This window comes from Equus quagga, chromosome 15 (assembly GCF_021613505.1).
Source record: "Equus quagga isolate Etosha38 chromosome 15, UCLA_HA_Equagga_1.0, whole genome shotgun sequence".
NCBI lineage: Eukaryota > Metazoa > Chordata > Mammalia > Perissodactyla > Equidae > Equus > Equus quagga.
The window spans coordinates 70030366-70044470 of record NC_060281.1 but is presented as its reverse complement, the minus strand read 5'-3'; the positions used below and the strand labels follow the sequence as shown (position 1 = coordinate 70044470).

The window sequence follows — 14105 nt, the reverse complement described above, 5'->3', positions numbered from 1 at the left end:
TAAGCTTTTATTTAACAAAGATTTTTGTTTTATTGTGGTAAAATATACATAACATAAAATTTACCACTTTTACTATTCTCAGGCACATAGTGCAGCGGCATCAAGTACATTCGCAACGCTGTATAAGCATCACCATTCATCTCCAGAACTTTGTCATCCCAACTTGAACCTCTGTCCCCATTAGACAATAACTCCCCCTCCCCCATCCTGACCACCACCATTCTGCTTCCTGTCTCTATAAATTTCACTATTCCAGGTCCCTCACATAAACGGAATCATGCAATATCTGTCCTTTTGTGTCTGGCTTATTTCACTTAGCATAATGTCTTCCACGTTCATCCACGTTTTTGCAATTATCAGATTTTCCTTCCTTTTTAAGGCTAAATAGTATTCCATTGCATGTGTATACCACACACACACATTTTTAAACACAAAATTTTAAACTATAGATATTGCTCATTTTCTACTCAATAATACATTTTTATTAATATATTTTAAGAAAATGTACTACAAACAAAACTATATTATTTGGAACCTATGTTTCACCTAATAATAAAAATTTAATAAAGACTAGGTACCTGTAATACATTAGAGATAAGCTTACTTTCTAAGAACAAGATTAGAATCAAAATGAGACGAGTTGCCTGCAGAAATCACCCACTTGTAAGGACTGATGGAAAAATGAGTGGCTGAAGAACGTCATCAAATTTAAGAAAGCACGATTGTATCAAGAAATTTCAAATCATAACACAATCAAGTCAATCTCCCCGAATATATTAACCTGTCCAAAAAGAAACACCATAATCTGAATGCAGACACCTATCCACTCTACAAATATTTACTGACCACACTGTTCTCCCGTCTGCCTCCCACGCCCAGGATTTAAATCCGCGGATCTTAGCCGCGACTCGAAAGGCAGGGGTCCTTCAGTGTGCTTAAAGGATCATTTAGGGACTTGCAAAAAAATGCAACGTTCCAGAGATTCTGAATTCATCGATCCCGGCGGAGCCCCGGAAAGGGCATTTTAACAAGCTTCCACGCGATTTTGCTTGTATGGAAAGCGAATTTCCTAAATCTAGCGGTGGAAAAACGCACGTGCAAAATTTCATGTGAACTGGTTTATGCATTTTCTGAGGAAAAACCATAATATAATCGGATTCTGAAAGTGAGTCTAAGAACTAACCTCCCACGGCGCTGAGACCCCTTCGCTGCGGGGAGAGATTCAGCGGCTCCCAGACAACTAACTGCACATTCGATAGGCTTTCTACTCAATTCTTCAATTTAGCCGTTTTTATTTTCCTGAAAAAAATTAGAAAAACGGAAAGTTCATTTCTCTCGGAGATGACGTGTCTTCAGTGCTCAATGCATGTGATTAATTTTCTTAATATAAAAACAAAAACACCGCCTGTGACGAATCTGCTTCTTCCGATGTAAAGGTCCAGTCAGGCAAGGACGGAGAATCTCCCGTCGCTTGGAGCTCGGCCGCCGTCTCCGTGGGAAAGGAAGCCTGAGCCTCGCTGAGGTGAGTGGGGCGGCTTGGCGGGAGCAGGGCCCACCCTGGCGAGAAGGACGAGGGAATGCAGCCCGGACGGTGTGTCCGCCCGTGTATGAGCCGCCATGTTGAAACCTGGCAGCGGGGGAGAGCTTGTGGGGTCGTGTTGCGGGGAGCGGGAGCAGCAGCTGGGTTGGAAGGATGGCCCGTTCCGCTCTGCGACCACCCGGAAGGTGAGGCGTGGGGAGACCGCCTCCAGGGCCGCGGCCGAGGCCTAGGTGCTGCGGGGGGATTGGGAGTACCAGTCCCCCCGTTCACCCACACTTCCGCCTGAGCGTCCACGGCGTCACTGCGCATGCCCAGGGCAGCTCTGAGGGCCCGGCCTGCAGATTTGTTTCCCAGTCGGATGCAAAGCGCGGGAAAGTCTTAACTCTGCAGACTCAGTGAGGAGAGGCGTGCTTTGTTTGGTTAATAACAACTTTTATTTGTACAATGATTTATAATTGTAAAGCACTTTCACAGACACTGTCTTATCTGATCTTCACAAAAACCTAGCGAAGTGGCATTTAGCTACATCTAACAGCTGATTTAAATTTTGCCCAAAATAGGACCAGGTCTTAACCCTGGTGTTCTGACTCCTGATCCAGTGCGATTTTTCACTTTCCACACTTTTGACCTTGGTGGTTCATTGCCCCACCCATCTCCACCCCCCACCCTTCGTCTCTCACATCTCATCCTCGTTTTTGAAATGATGACATGAATCTAAAAATCGAAAGAAGTTGTAGGAGATCTCAACGTAATGCTGCGGCAGAGGAAATACACCCGGAAAGATTAATGAGAAGCCGTGAAGCCTGCTGATCTCTCAGCATCTAGTATCGATAGAGGCATACTGATGAGGGAGATAACAGAAAATCCGTGGTGATCCTTTGTAATTCCCTTTAGATTTTCTTTTTTTCTTTCTGCTTTTTCCCCCCAAGTCCCCCCAGGACATAGTTGTATATTCTAGTTGTGGGTCCTTCTAGTTGTGGCATGTGGGACGTGGCCTCAGCGTGGCTTGATGAGCAGTGCCATGTCCGCGCCCAGGATCCGAACCAGCGAAACCCTGGGCCGGCTTGCAAACTTAACCACTCGGCCACGAGGCCAGCCCTTCCCTTCAGATTTTAATTTGAGGAACTCTTAAAGCTTTGAACAGGAGCTCTGTCTGACTCTGTACAGTAATATCAGTTTTTTTGGTGGATCTTTGTGACCTTTTCGTGTTACACGAAGATGGGATTCTTTCCCACTTGAGGTGGGGGGTTCAGCCTCAAATCCACTCAGAATCCTGGTGGGGTTTTTTCTATCCCTATCTCCAAAGCCTTATATTTTATGACAGCTGTCTAAGGAATTTGTTCAGAGCTTAAGTTCTGGAGTCGAAAAAGCCCTGATTCTAACTCCCCAGCTGGGCTGCTTCTTAGCTTTGTGATTTGGGGCAAAAGATGACCTTTTTGTGTCTCACCTTCCTCGTCTGAAATGGCAATAATAGTAGAACCTAGTCCTGGTAGTGCTGAGAGGTGAGGGGAGTTGGGTGCTTAGCACACGGCCTGGACCTCCTAAGTGTTCAATACAAGTTAACTATAATTATTATGGTCCTTGTTTTTTTTCTGCCCCAGTGATGGAGGTAGGGAGTAAGATTAGAATCTCAGAATTTGGGGGCCAATAGAATGGAATCAATGTAGAGGATACTAGAGCAGGGAGAGAGTCAAACAAAAGAGAGCTCTCTCTTTTTTTTTTCACATGGAGAAATTCCAACCATAAGAGAGAAAAGACAGAAAGTGTGTTAGAGGCAGAACCCAGACCGGACCAAAACTGTCTCACTCTTGTCTCATTGCTCCAGCTGTTTATCATCCTTTTTCTGATGGAGATACCCGAGAGGCATCTTCTCCAAAGCTGCTTGTTAAAGATGACAAACATGTGTGCCCTCCGTTTACAGTCTGGTGGCAGGCAGTGTCACGTCCTGCCTCTCAGTCCCCAGTGAAATGTTTTTGTCTGATTTGGACCAAAAAAAGTTCAGTGAATTTTGATTGGAATTGGTTCAGTTCCCCAGCATTTATCAGGAAGTGTCCTGGCATCTGGAGATGAACTAAGGCAGGCACTAGATTGAAGAGTGTTTATTGTGCGTTGGGCAAAACGTGGTCAGTGAGACAGAAGACGTGCGATGAGCTATGGGAGAGGTAAGTTTGCTTCACGGGGAAGGGGGTGGAAGCTGGGCTTGGAAGAACCAGTAGGACTTCCAGAAGTGGAGATGTGGGAGACAGAAAGGAGGAGAGTATTCCCAGCAGAGGAAATTGCACCAGGAAAGACATGAAGCCAGGGAGTTAGGGTGCATTCAAGGAATGAAGGCACGACCCTGGGTACGTTTTGCAGTGGGATATGGTGGGAGGCTGAGTGACGTCAGAGGTCTTGAGTGCACTGCCGTTGACTTTGGATTGTATTCTGTAGGTGTTTGGCTTTTATACTGGGGAAAAAGCCCCACAGTGCACCCCATAAACAGTCACTCCCCCTAGATAACCCATCAACTAAAGAAGGACAAAAGCAAAAAGATCCTTGAGGAAAATCTGGGAAAGAGATAATCATTTTCATAATACGGAAAGATTCTGTTAGGAATGAGGATTACCATAGAAAAGAGAGCGCCCAGGTTTTTAACATATTTCAGCATTGGCTCTAAAGTTTCACAGAGGTGATCACATGAGCATTAGCAGTGTCTGAGATGTTGGCAAGCACTGTATTTTTCCAGCAGATTCATGTGAATCAATTATCATGTATCAGCCTCTCTGAACTTAAACCTTCCCACCCTCTTTCAAAACAAAAATTATCATGTATCAGAATGAATGACAATCACAGTCTGCTTGCTGGGCTAAAATTACCATTGCAATCAATTCTCATGCTCCAAGGCATAAGTGGATTATCAGCTAGGGAACTGGGAAGAAATCCCATATTCCTCTTGAACCGAAGAGCCTGCTGCTGGGTTACTGTCCTTTTAGCTTTGCTTCCTGTTTACTGTCAGATGCAAAATGCTGTATCCAAAGCACCGTTTTCCCTTGTAGTTTTGTTTAAAAAAAGTCCCTTACCTTTTAGTGACATATACTGAAATATTTACAGATGAGTCATGTATTATCTAGAATTTGCTTCAAAGTAATCCAGGAGCAGGGATATGAGTGGGGCACAGATGAAACAAGACTGGCCACAGGTTGGTCACAGTTGGAGTCACGTGAGGAGTTTGTGGAGGGTTACGCCATTCTCTACATTGGTATATGTTTGAAATTCTTGGTAGTAAAGATTTTTTTAAAATGCCATTTTCCACAGCAGTCCCCAAGCTGGTTTCCCTAGGACCATTGTAAAGTCTCTGAAAGACAAGCCTGGATTTTGATCCTTGTTGCCACATTATAACATCACGTGGTAAGTGCCCTGCTGTGGCTAAGCTGGTTGATGCATGGATCAAACTCAAAGCACATTGCCTTCTGCTGCTTCCTGGGAGGGAGGCGGGGAGGAGTGGGTAAGAGCATCTCGGAGCCCCACTGCCTGGCTTCGACACTGTCTCTCCCACTTTCTAGCTGGGAGGCCTCGGCCTCTGGGAATCGCTTCCTTGCCTGTTGAAGAAGGGGTGAATCATAGTATCTGCTTCACGGGGTTGGCGTAAGGTTTAAACGGGTAGCTCATAGTAGGTGCCACATCAACGCTTGCTGTGATCCTTCCTAGACCATGAACGATTGGATGCCCATCGCCAAGGAGTATGACCCGCTTAAAGCTGGTAGCATTGATGGCACCGATGAAGACCCACATGATCGCGCGGTCTGGAGGGCAATGCTGGCACGATACACCCCCAACAAAGGCGTCACGGGAGACCCCCTCCTCACCCTGTTTGTGGCAAGACTAAACTTGCAGACCAAAGAGGAGAAGTTAAAGGAAGTATTTTCCCGCTACGGGGACATCCGGCGGCTTCGGCTGGTGAGGGACTTGGTGACAGGCTTTTCAAAGGGCTACGCCTTCATCGAATACAAAGAGGAGCGTTCTCTGATCAAAGCCTACCGAGATGCAGACGGCCTGGTGATTGACCAGCATGAGATATTTGTGGACTATGAACTGGAAAGGACTCTCAAAGGGTGGATTCCTCGACGACTTGGAGGAGGTTTGGGGGGAAAAAAGGAATCTGGGCAACTGAGATTTGGGGGGCGGGATCGGCCTTTTCGAAAACCCATTAATTTGCCAGTTGTTAAAAACGAGCAGTATAGAGAGGGGAAGAGGGAAAAGAGGGAGCGGTCTCGATCCCGAGAAAGACACTGGGACTCGAGGACAAGGGATCGAGACCGTGACCGGGGCCGGGAGAAGAGATGGCAGGAAAGAGAGCCAACCAGGGTGTGGCCTGAGAGTGACTGGGAGAGAGAGAGGGACTTCAGAGATGACAGGGTCAAGGGGAGAGAGAAGAGGGAGAGAAGAGAGTAGAGCTCCCCACCACCACCAGCCCCCAGACGAAGGCACAGCGTGAGTGAAAGCACAGAGCCATTGGCGTTGCTTGCGTACAAAGCCCAACGCCTGAATAAAACTTCGTGATGACAATGGGGTTGGGAGGAAATTTTCTTTCCACTGTGGAATCCATGTTCAAGCTGAACCTTCTGAGTGTCTCTTCATTTTATAGTTCAATGGACACATTATTTAATAAGCTCGAGAACCAATTTTGTACTCCCTGGAATCTGTATGGAAGAGCACGTGTAAGGAGTCACCGTTCGCATTTAATTGGGCAGTAGAAAATTTAAGAATTTGATTTTCTCCCATCTGTTGGACATGACCATTTTCAGGGCTTGGCAAGAAGAGGTGATGACCAAAAATTATTTGTATTGCTCTCAGACTCCTGGGAACCCGAATCGGACCAGAATAAGTGGTATCTTTTCCATCTTCATATCCATGATGCAAGGGTCTGCTGAATTGAAATAAAAATGGGCTAGAAAAGTGAATCCCAAGGAGAATGTCCAGACTTAATCCCAAAGCCAGTCTGAACAGTGGGCCTGGTCAGTGACCAGCTGCTCTTGAGCCCCTGTAACTCCACTCAGGAGCCCATGCTGACTACCTTTTCTCTTTCCTTTTTTGGTGGGGAGGCTGGCATTTAAAATGAAAAACCAAAATTGCAGGGCTATGGGGCCCTGGTCCTTGGCAGTCTTCCAGCCCTTTGAAAAGATAAAGCTCAAAAGAAAGAGGAAAATGAAAATGAAGAGAAATCAGTGAGAGGTTTGCGTCTGGTTCCAATGGATTGATTCGTCTGTCTCGATCATCCAGCCTCTGGTTTGTCTGAAAACGGGTTATGCTGACCTGTTTCTGAGGGCTTTGGGTAAGGACCATACTGTTCACATGGTTTTCAAAAAAGTAATATTTAGCATTTTTGTTTTATCAATGGCCTTATCTTTGAAAGTTCAGGTTCTTAAAATTAAAGATGTTCCATGCAAAATAATTGTCTGATTTTAGTATCAGAACTTACACAGTCATTACTAGGTTTTTGCGTTAGGAATATGAATCTCATTGTTACATAGGGAACTTGCTATATCTGAATCCTGCTGTCAGCTCTTGGAGCAGTTTTAGAAAAATGTTCTTTCCTTTGTAAATTTCCAGTGCAGAATTGTACTATTTCCCAAGGCTCAGAAAACAGCCTTGCAGGAACACCTTTCTGATTTCAGTCACGTTTCATTTACAAAGTGCTCCCTGTGATGGCACCAAAAAGTGTGTCATGGGCTGCAGTTCTAGGTACCAGCTAAACAAGAGTGCTCCACGTCAGGGAAGCCTGTGAGCGCATCGGAAGAAACAAATCCAGTTGTGTTTACACAGTCTAGGCCAGCGGTTGTCAGCCCTGGCTTGGATGGATTAAAAAAACATGCACACTCAGACCCCATCCCTGGACATTTGGGCTTTGTCTTGTACGGGCTGGAAACTGAAAAAAAAAAAAAAAAAAAAAAAAAGGTAGAACCCCCATGGCAGGGACTTTAGCAGGAGCAATCAGCATGACAAAGGCGTAGACCCTCTGACCCAGCAGCTTTGCTTCTAGTTTATTCTGCAGACCACCGCACATGTGTGAAAGTATGCGGCACTCTTTTATACAGTAACTCAGATTGGCAGGAAGCTCCCTGTCCACCAGTGGGGCCTGGACAAACATGAGCAAACTGCACGTCTTTATGGTGCACCAGGGTTCCTCAGCCTCAGCCCTGCTCACATTTGGGGCTGGATCCTTCTTTGTTGTGGGGGCTGTCCTGCACATTGTAGGATATCTAGCAGCTTCCCCAGAGCCTACCCACTGGGTGACAATAGCACCGCCCCCCTCCCCAGTCGTGACAACCCAAAATGTCTCCAGACAGTGCCAGATGTCCCTGGCGGGCAGAATGGCCCCTGGTTGAGACCCACTGTCTTCTGTACTGATGTGGAGTCATGTCCAGGGTATTCTAAGAAAAGAAAGGTACAGAATAGCATGTATATAGTAAGCTGCCATTTATGCAAAAAAGAGAAGGGTAATATATATATATATATTTTTACATAATTGCATGTATATTTACCAATTATTTTAGGAAAGACACCCAAGAAACTGGCAACACTGGTTACCCCTGGGAGGGGCCCCAAAGGTACCAGGGGAGGGGCTTCCCGGTGCACAGGCTTTGATGCTCTCCAGGAATAAACTCTAGTCATTCTATCAGGCACTCAGCTGCAACAACATTATCCCGTCTGATCGTTATTTTCAGCAATCTGGAAACAGTCCGTGTGGACTCGGTAAACCGACCTGCTGGTTCCTTGGCAAACCATAGGAGAAGGTGTAGAAAGGAGGGCCGTCACACATGCTGTCTTAGGAAACGCTACCTCTCTGAACCTATGAGCATCCAGTCTTGGACCCTGGGTGTTCCGTGGGTGGAGAGAAAGACAGCGTTATTTGGGCAAAGCCCCAGCTCGCCAGTTGCAGACAGCATCTGGCTCTCCATCTGCCAACACAGCCCCATGATTCAGCCAGACATCAGTCCCCAAGCCACCTTTTCCCCCACCGCCCTTACTCTGGCAAACCTCCCCCACCCACCATCCTGCATCCCCTAGGCTCCCGCACCCCATTCCCAATTCGCTTTGGGACATTTGTGTCCTTCGCAGGGGACTACGTATTTGACATGGTGAAGGCTAACGGGAAAAAAAGAGGCCAAGAAAAAAATCCACACAAGAAACATTGCAATGTCTCATCCTTAGCAACTTTGTTTGGTTAGTACTGCAGAATTCACAGCTGATTCCAAGGCACTCGCCTTGAACATTGCTACATGCTCCAGGCATTATCAGTAACAAGGTGCAGGAGAGAACCGCCAGCTCTTGCAGAGTTGTCTCCAGTTTCCAGGTGGGAGGACTGTTGTCCATATTTTCTGTTGCTCTGTGTCTGAGCTGGGCCGGCTCATCCTGTGACTTTGGAGGCCCTGCTTACTGAATCGATGCATCCTATATATTAGGCTACCACCACGACAATTTCATGAACGTAACTAACGAAAACCTACCATTTCCCTGTCTCCCACTTAAGTGTGACAAACGTGATAATAAAACCTCTCCACAGAGTTTCATACAAAGCAAGTGAAACAGCAATTGTAATGGCAAGTGATGTATTTGGCTCAAAGAAGCTTGTGTTACTGAAGTTAATGCAAAAGTCTGGCCTCTGCTCATGATATTATTAAATATATATCCTAAGGGATCAGAGTCATCTATTATAAACGGTGACAGCCCTGGGTATAAATAAACATTTCTTTAGAGTTTGGCATCAGTTTTTCAATGTGCTTCCTCGAAGCAGACAGTTTGTTTGAGGGATCAGTTTTGAGGGTGCATCTGAACCGAGAGGTGTGCAGGGTCCTGACACCTGAGGCTGCAGGTTCTGCTGCAGGCGCTGGCGGTGAGCGGTTCAGGCCCGAGGGCAGAGGTGGGCCACGGTCACAGGTGCTGCAGGGCTTCCTGTCCTTGCTCCGTGTAACCGTCATCACGGTGGGAGTTGGCCCACTGGCCAAAGGACTCCTGGATGTGCACGTTCCTCTGCGTGTTGGCCAGGCGCTTCTTATCTCGGGAGAAGAAGCTAAACCTTTTGGAAGGGAAAGAAAGAAATGAGAGCCTACCCTTCGCTGTGCACTTCACAGTTTGTGCAATGCCAGGGACAGAGAGCAGCAAACGTGAAGGGAGCAAATCAATACAAGGTGTGAAAGGAAAAGTTGGGGTGCAGGTCAGAGTTATTCTAGAAAGCAGCAGGGGATTTTGCGTGTCATTGTCACAGTCCCTTGGAGGTGACACAGCATGAACAGGGCATGCACGTACGTGATGTGTGATGCATCTCCCACCTGAACCACTACTGAGGATTTCTTCTCATCACTAAAGCGAAGAAAAAGCTACTGAAAACATACATGATGGGTTTCTTGACCCTAATGATGTCGAGAAAGTAATACTTGAAAGCCATATGGGATGTAAGATGATTCTGATGTAAACAGATGAATGGTTTTAATGTCAGTAGTTATGTATCTATTTAACGAGAATCAGGAAATGAGAAAAATAACACATCAAAGCCCAGGTTTTGGGGCCGGCCCGGTGGCGCAGTAGGCTCACACCCTCCACTTCGGCGGCCCAGGGTTCGCCGGTTCAGATCCCGGGTGCGGACATGGCACCGCTTGGCAAAAGCCATGCTGTGGCAGGCGTCCCGCATATAAAGTACAGGAAGATGGGCACGGATGTTAGCTCAGGGCCAGTCTTCCTCAGCAAAAAGAGGAGGATTGGCAGCAGTTAGCTCAGGGCTAATCTTCAAAAAAAAAAAAAAGCCCAGGTTTCGTGGATATTACTGCTTAGGATGAGGCAAAAGTAGGTATTTAAATAAAATGAGACAATTAAAAAATATTTTAAATAATAGTACACATGAGTCTCTGATTAAATATTGTGAGTAGAGCACGTGAATGAAATTTGGGAAACATCAATTTGGAGCGTCAAAAATTGAGTTAATGGTGAGAGCCTTTAGAAGTCATCCCTGTAACCAGCCACACAGCAACAGCTAACGTGGACTGAGAGGTCTGTTTGAAACAGCTGTGGCTACTGATCACTGATTAATCAGAGCGGACCATCTGATGCCTAAAAGATGAAGGCAGAAATCACAGGCAAAAAGCTTATAAAGTGGCCCATTTAAAACAAGGGCTGTTTTAACTCCACCTAAACAGAGACTAGGACCCTGGCCAGAGACCTTGAGCTGGCCCACTTTGACTCTTTCCCAAAAACCCTTTCTAAGCAGTCCACTGTCCTTTGGCACTCCCAGCCTCGTAACATTTCTTGTCCTCACCAAGTTCTCCCATTCTTGAATTCTGGTTTTTGAACTTGGTAAGAGAGAGAAAAGGCATGTTACGTTTCCCGGGGGCAGTAAGAGGAATGACCCACTGAGACAGTGAAGCTTCAGATCAACTATTTTTAGCTCTGTCTGTTCACCTGTTAGCTTTTTTTTGGCGTTGTGGCCTATGGAGTTCAGTTTTAATCACGTCTGGGTGAAAATGATTTTATTCTTCTGTGGTTACTGGCTCCTACAGTCCCTATCAGAAATAAAGTGGCCTTTCATCATAAAGCTGGGGCGAGCCAAGTTTATCTGGAGACATTCTCCCTACCAGCCACGTCTCTTTTCTCCATGACAGGTACGTGTCCAGGCAGATGAAGGCATGATGTCCTCCTGGGTCATTTGTGAACTCTTTCAGCGTGTCATCAGGGCAATTAGCTGGCCAAAAATACAGCAGCAACCCATCCCTGGGACATCTCACCTCTACCTGACTAAGCAGGAAAGCCACTCGCCACTGCCTGGCCAAGGGACACAGAGAATCAAAACATGGGTCCCCTCCTCTGCTTTTCCTTTCTTCCACAAGATCCACTGGCTTATTGACGATGGCTTGGCAAAACAAAGCAGTTTAGAAAGCTAGGGCACGAAGATCGAAAACACAGCGTTAGTGTCACTCGGGCGGGGGGGGGGTCACAGTGGGTGATGATTACTGACCCGTCACTTAAAGGACCTTCTTTACTGGATCAAGGACAAGGTGGTTTTAGAATAGAAACAGAAAAGACAAAAAGAATTATCGGTGACAGAGCTGAGAATTCCGAGGCTCCACTCGTGCAGAGCGAGTGTCACGGGTGGCATGTCTGAAATCGCACTCGACACCCACTTCAAATGGGAACAAGCAGGTGACGGCCATGCAGCTAAAGTGGCCAAAGAAGGCAGGCCAGCCCCAGCAGTAGCCGCAGCAGACATTCCAAAGGCAAAGTTCAAACAAACCCAGAAAAACACAGTGCCTACAAGGGGGACAAGTCGTCGGAGAGGCTGCAGGGTGGGGTCATCTATTATCAGTCCCGCTGCCACCATGGGCATTATGGCTGTAAACATCCTGGTTAGAGAAGTACAGACAGACACAGAGAAGATGAAGACCAGGGAGGCATGAAAATACACAGTCCACAACAGACCAGCTGAAGGGTTTGTTTACGGTACATGCTATGGGTGGAATTGTGTCCCCCCAAATTCATATGTTGTAGTCTTGACCCCCACTACCTCGGAACGTGACCTTATTGGGAGATAAGGTCCTTGTAGATATAACTAGTTAGGATGAAGTTATATTGGAGTAGGGCAGGTCCTTATAAAAGGGAGGAATTTGGACACAGACAGACCCACAGGAGGAACATCACGTGAAGCTGAAGGCAAAGATGGAGTGAGCTTCTACAAGCCTACAGAAACCAAGGATCGCCAGCAACCACCAGAAACCAGGAGAGGGGCATGAAACAGACCCTCCCTCACGGCTCTCAGAAGGACCCAACCCCGCCCACAGCTTGGTCTTGGACTCCTGGCCCCCAGAAATGTGAGATAATACATTTCTGTTGCTTAACCACCACACCTCCCCGTGCGTGGTACTTTGTTACAGCATCCTTAGCAGACGAGTGCAGCATGTGATGAGCACCGAGGGAAGGCAGGGCAGTCCTCAAGGGCTGAAAAGGCAGGCCTGGGCGTGGGGAAGGAGGCGGTCAAACCCCACCATGGGAGTGAGTAGGGACACCCTTGCAGGGGGCCTTCCAGCACATCCCCCCCAACCGCCATGGGCTGCAGGCTCTGTGCCCCAAGGCAGCCAGGGGAGACCCAGGAGAGAAGGGGAGGCAGCCAGGGTGGGCCAGCAGGACAAGAACTGAAGCCGAGAGCCTGTATAACCGCCCCTGGGGAAGTCAGAGCTGACGGTGATGCCCATCAGTCCCTCGGCTGGGCAAGGAAAATGAAGAAGAAACTCCACCCAAGCCAGCAGAGCTCATTTAAAATAGCTTTGATATTCTTTGTTTAGAGCTTGGCTGGGCCAAGATATAAAATGACTGTCTCACATGAAGTTTGAGGATTCTCTGTGTGTGGATCACCTTTGATGCGCTTCACAGAGTAGCTGGGAGTTGCCATCTTGGTAGAACCACCTGGATGGCTTCTCACAGTGACAATGAAAAGAGAGGACACCTTTTGCTAAATGAACGGGCCCAATCCCCAGAGGCCAGGCTAGTGGGCACAGTGAGCTTTCCAGGGGCTCTAAGCCACGTGGTTCTGCATCCATCTTCACCAGGACCCCTCTCTTAGCATAACAAGGAGCTGGAAAAGGCACAGTCACTGTGTGGGAGATGGCCCCAGATGCGGGGTGGGCATTTTGCCTGGAGAGATGTTCGCCCACCTGGAAATTCGAGACTTCATTTGGGGCCACATCAGGGCCCTTGGGACACCTGGAGGGTCCGGCCGAGTTACTCTCTGTGTCCCTTTCCCTTCCTATTCCAGGTCCCTCCCTGCAGAAGCCGCCACCTCTAGAGAGACAGCCACTTCCACGAAAAAAGACTGGCTTGTTTTGGTCAAAAGTTTATGTCCTGGATATGCTGTAGCTGGTTTTAAGTGCCCCCTCCCCACCGACTATTTCTGGAAGCCTCAAACCAAATGGAGCTCTAACAGTGTGGCATTGCAGGCAGCGTAATGGGCGGCTGTGAAGAAGCTATTTCTGGGCTGAAGCGAGGAGGGCGGTGGGTAGGAGGAAAGGGACAGAATGCGCTGCTGCCGCTACCATTTGATACTTGAGTGGCCGCCTACTCCAAGGCCGACTTTCCGGTATGGAGGCCAGCTCTTCTGATCTAAACCTTCCCTGGCCGTCCCTCGGCCCCATGGCCGGCTTCCTGCCTCCTGGGCAGCCCTTCTGTCCCTGCTCAGCAGGAGGCAGCTGTGTGTGTGTCTATGGGACGGTGACTGAGAGCCAGGGACCACACAAAGGGGGCGCTGGTGCCTGGTGTCCACTGGGGACGAGGCTGGAGTCACTCAGGCGCTCCTCGTGACCCTCCCAGGCAGTGCCAATGCCGACTCTGCGGCCAGCAGCTGCCCAATCACAAGCTATTCTTGGAACGTCTTCTGGGCGCACTGTTTTGACTGGCGGCGGGAGCTTCTGGTTCCCTTGACCAGTTCAGCCCAGAAATGTAGACTCTGGCATCCCTGGCTCGTGGAGCATTTGAGAGATAAGGGAACTGGGCATTTCGCCCACAGCTGGTGACTTGAGGGGTGAGGTAAAGGCGGGTGGGAAGGCAG

The 14105-nt window shown here is 47.9% G+C and overlaps 2 protein-coding genes across 7 annotated transcripts in view; one reads left to right on the top strand and one right to left on the bottom strand.

The window, feature by feature from the left end:
- The first annotated feature begins 535 nt into the window (after positions 1 to 535).
- Positions 536 to 7347, top strand: SNRNP35 (small nuclear ribonucleoprotein U11/U12 subunit 35). Of its 4 annotated transcripts, none has more exons than XM_046641190.1 (4): positions 536 to 1522; positions 3568 to 3702; positions 4835 to 4927; positions 5228 to 7347. In XM_046641190.1, exon 4 carries the CDS (start codon positions 5231 to 5233, stop codon positions 5969 to 5971), a length of 741 nt encoding a protein of 246 aa, XP_046497146.1. In that variant the 5' UTR covers positions 536 to 1522; positions 3568 to 3702; positions 4835 to 4927; positions 5228 to 5230; the 3' UTR covers positions 5972 to 7347. The 4 variants fall into 4 exon arrangements, with proteins under 4 accessions (XP_046497146.1, XP_046497147.1, XP_046497148.1 ...); XM_046641191.1 differs by having other exon boundaries at positions 3366 to 3702; XM_046641192.1 differs by lacking the exon at positions 3568 to 3702 and having other exon boundaries at positions 4838 to 4927.
- Positions 7348 to 8714: 1367 nt separating this feature from the next.
- RILPL1 (Rab interacting lysosomal protein like 1) overlaps positions 8715 to 14105 on the bottom strand; it is a 44233-nt gene continuing 38842 nt past the window's right edge. The window contains exons 7-8 of one of the 3 annotated variants that reach the window (XM_046639898.1): positions 11526 to 11549; positions 8715 to 9596 (exon numbers count right to left, since the gene is read on the bottom strand). In XM_046639898.1, coding sequence (XP_046495854.1) covers positions 9452 to 9596; positions 11526 to 11549 — 169 coding nt within the window. In that variant the 3' untranslated portion in view covers positions 8715 to 9451. Of the gene's footprint in view, positions 9597 to 11525; positions 11550 to 11822; positions 11911 to 14105 lie in introns of all 3 variants that reach the window. The other 2 variants (XM_046639900.1, XM_046639899.1) reach the window with 2 other exon arrangements.

Bases quoted from the DNA above. Each gene is read 5' to 3' on its own strand.
- SNRNP35 (XM_046641192.1), top strand. From the start codon at position 5,231: ATGAACGATTGGATGCCCATCGCCAAGGAGTATGACCCGCTTAAAGCT.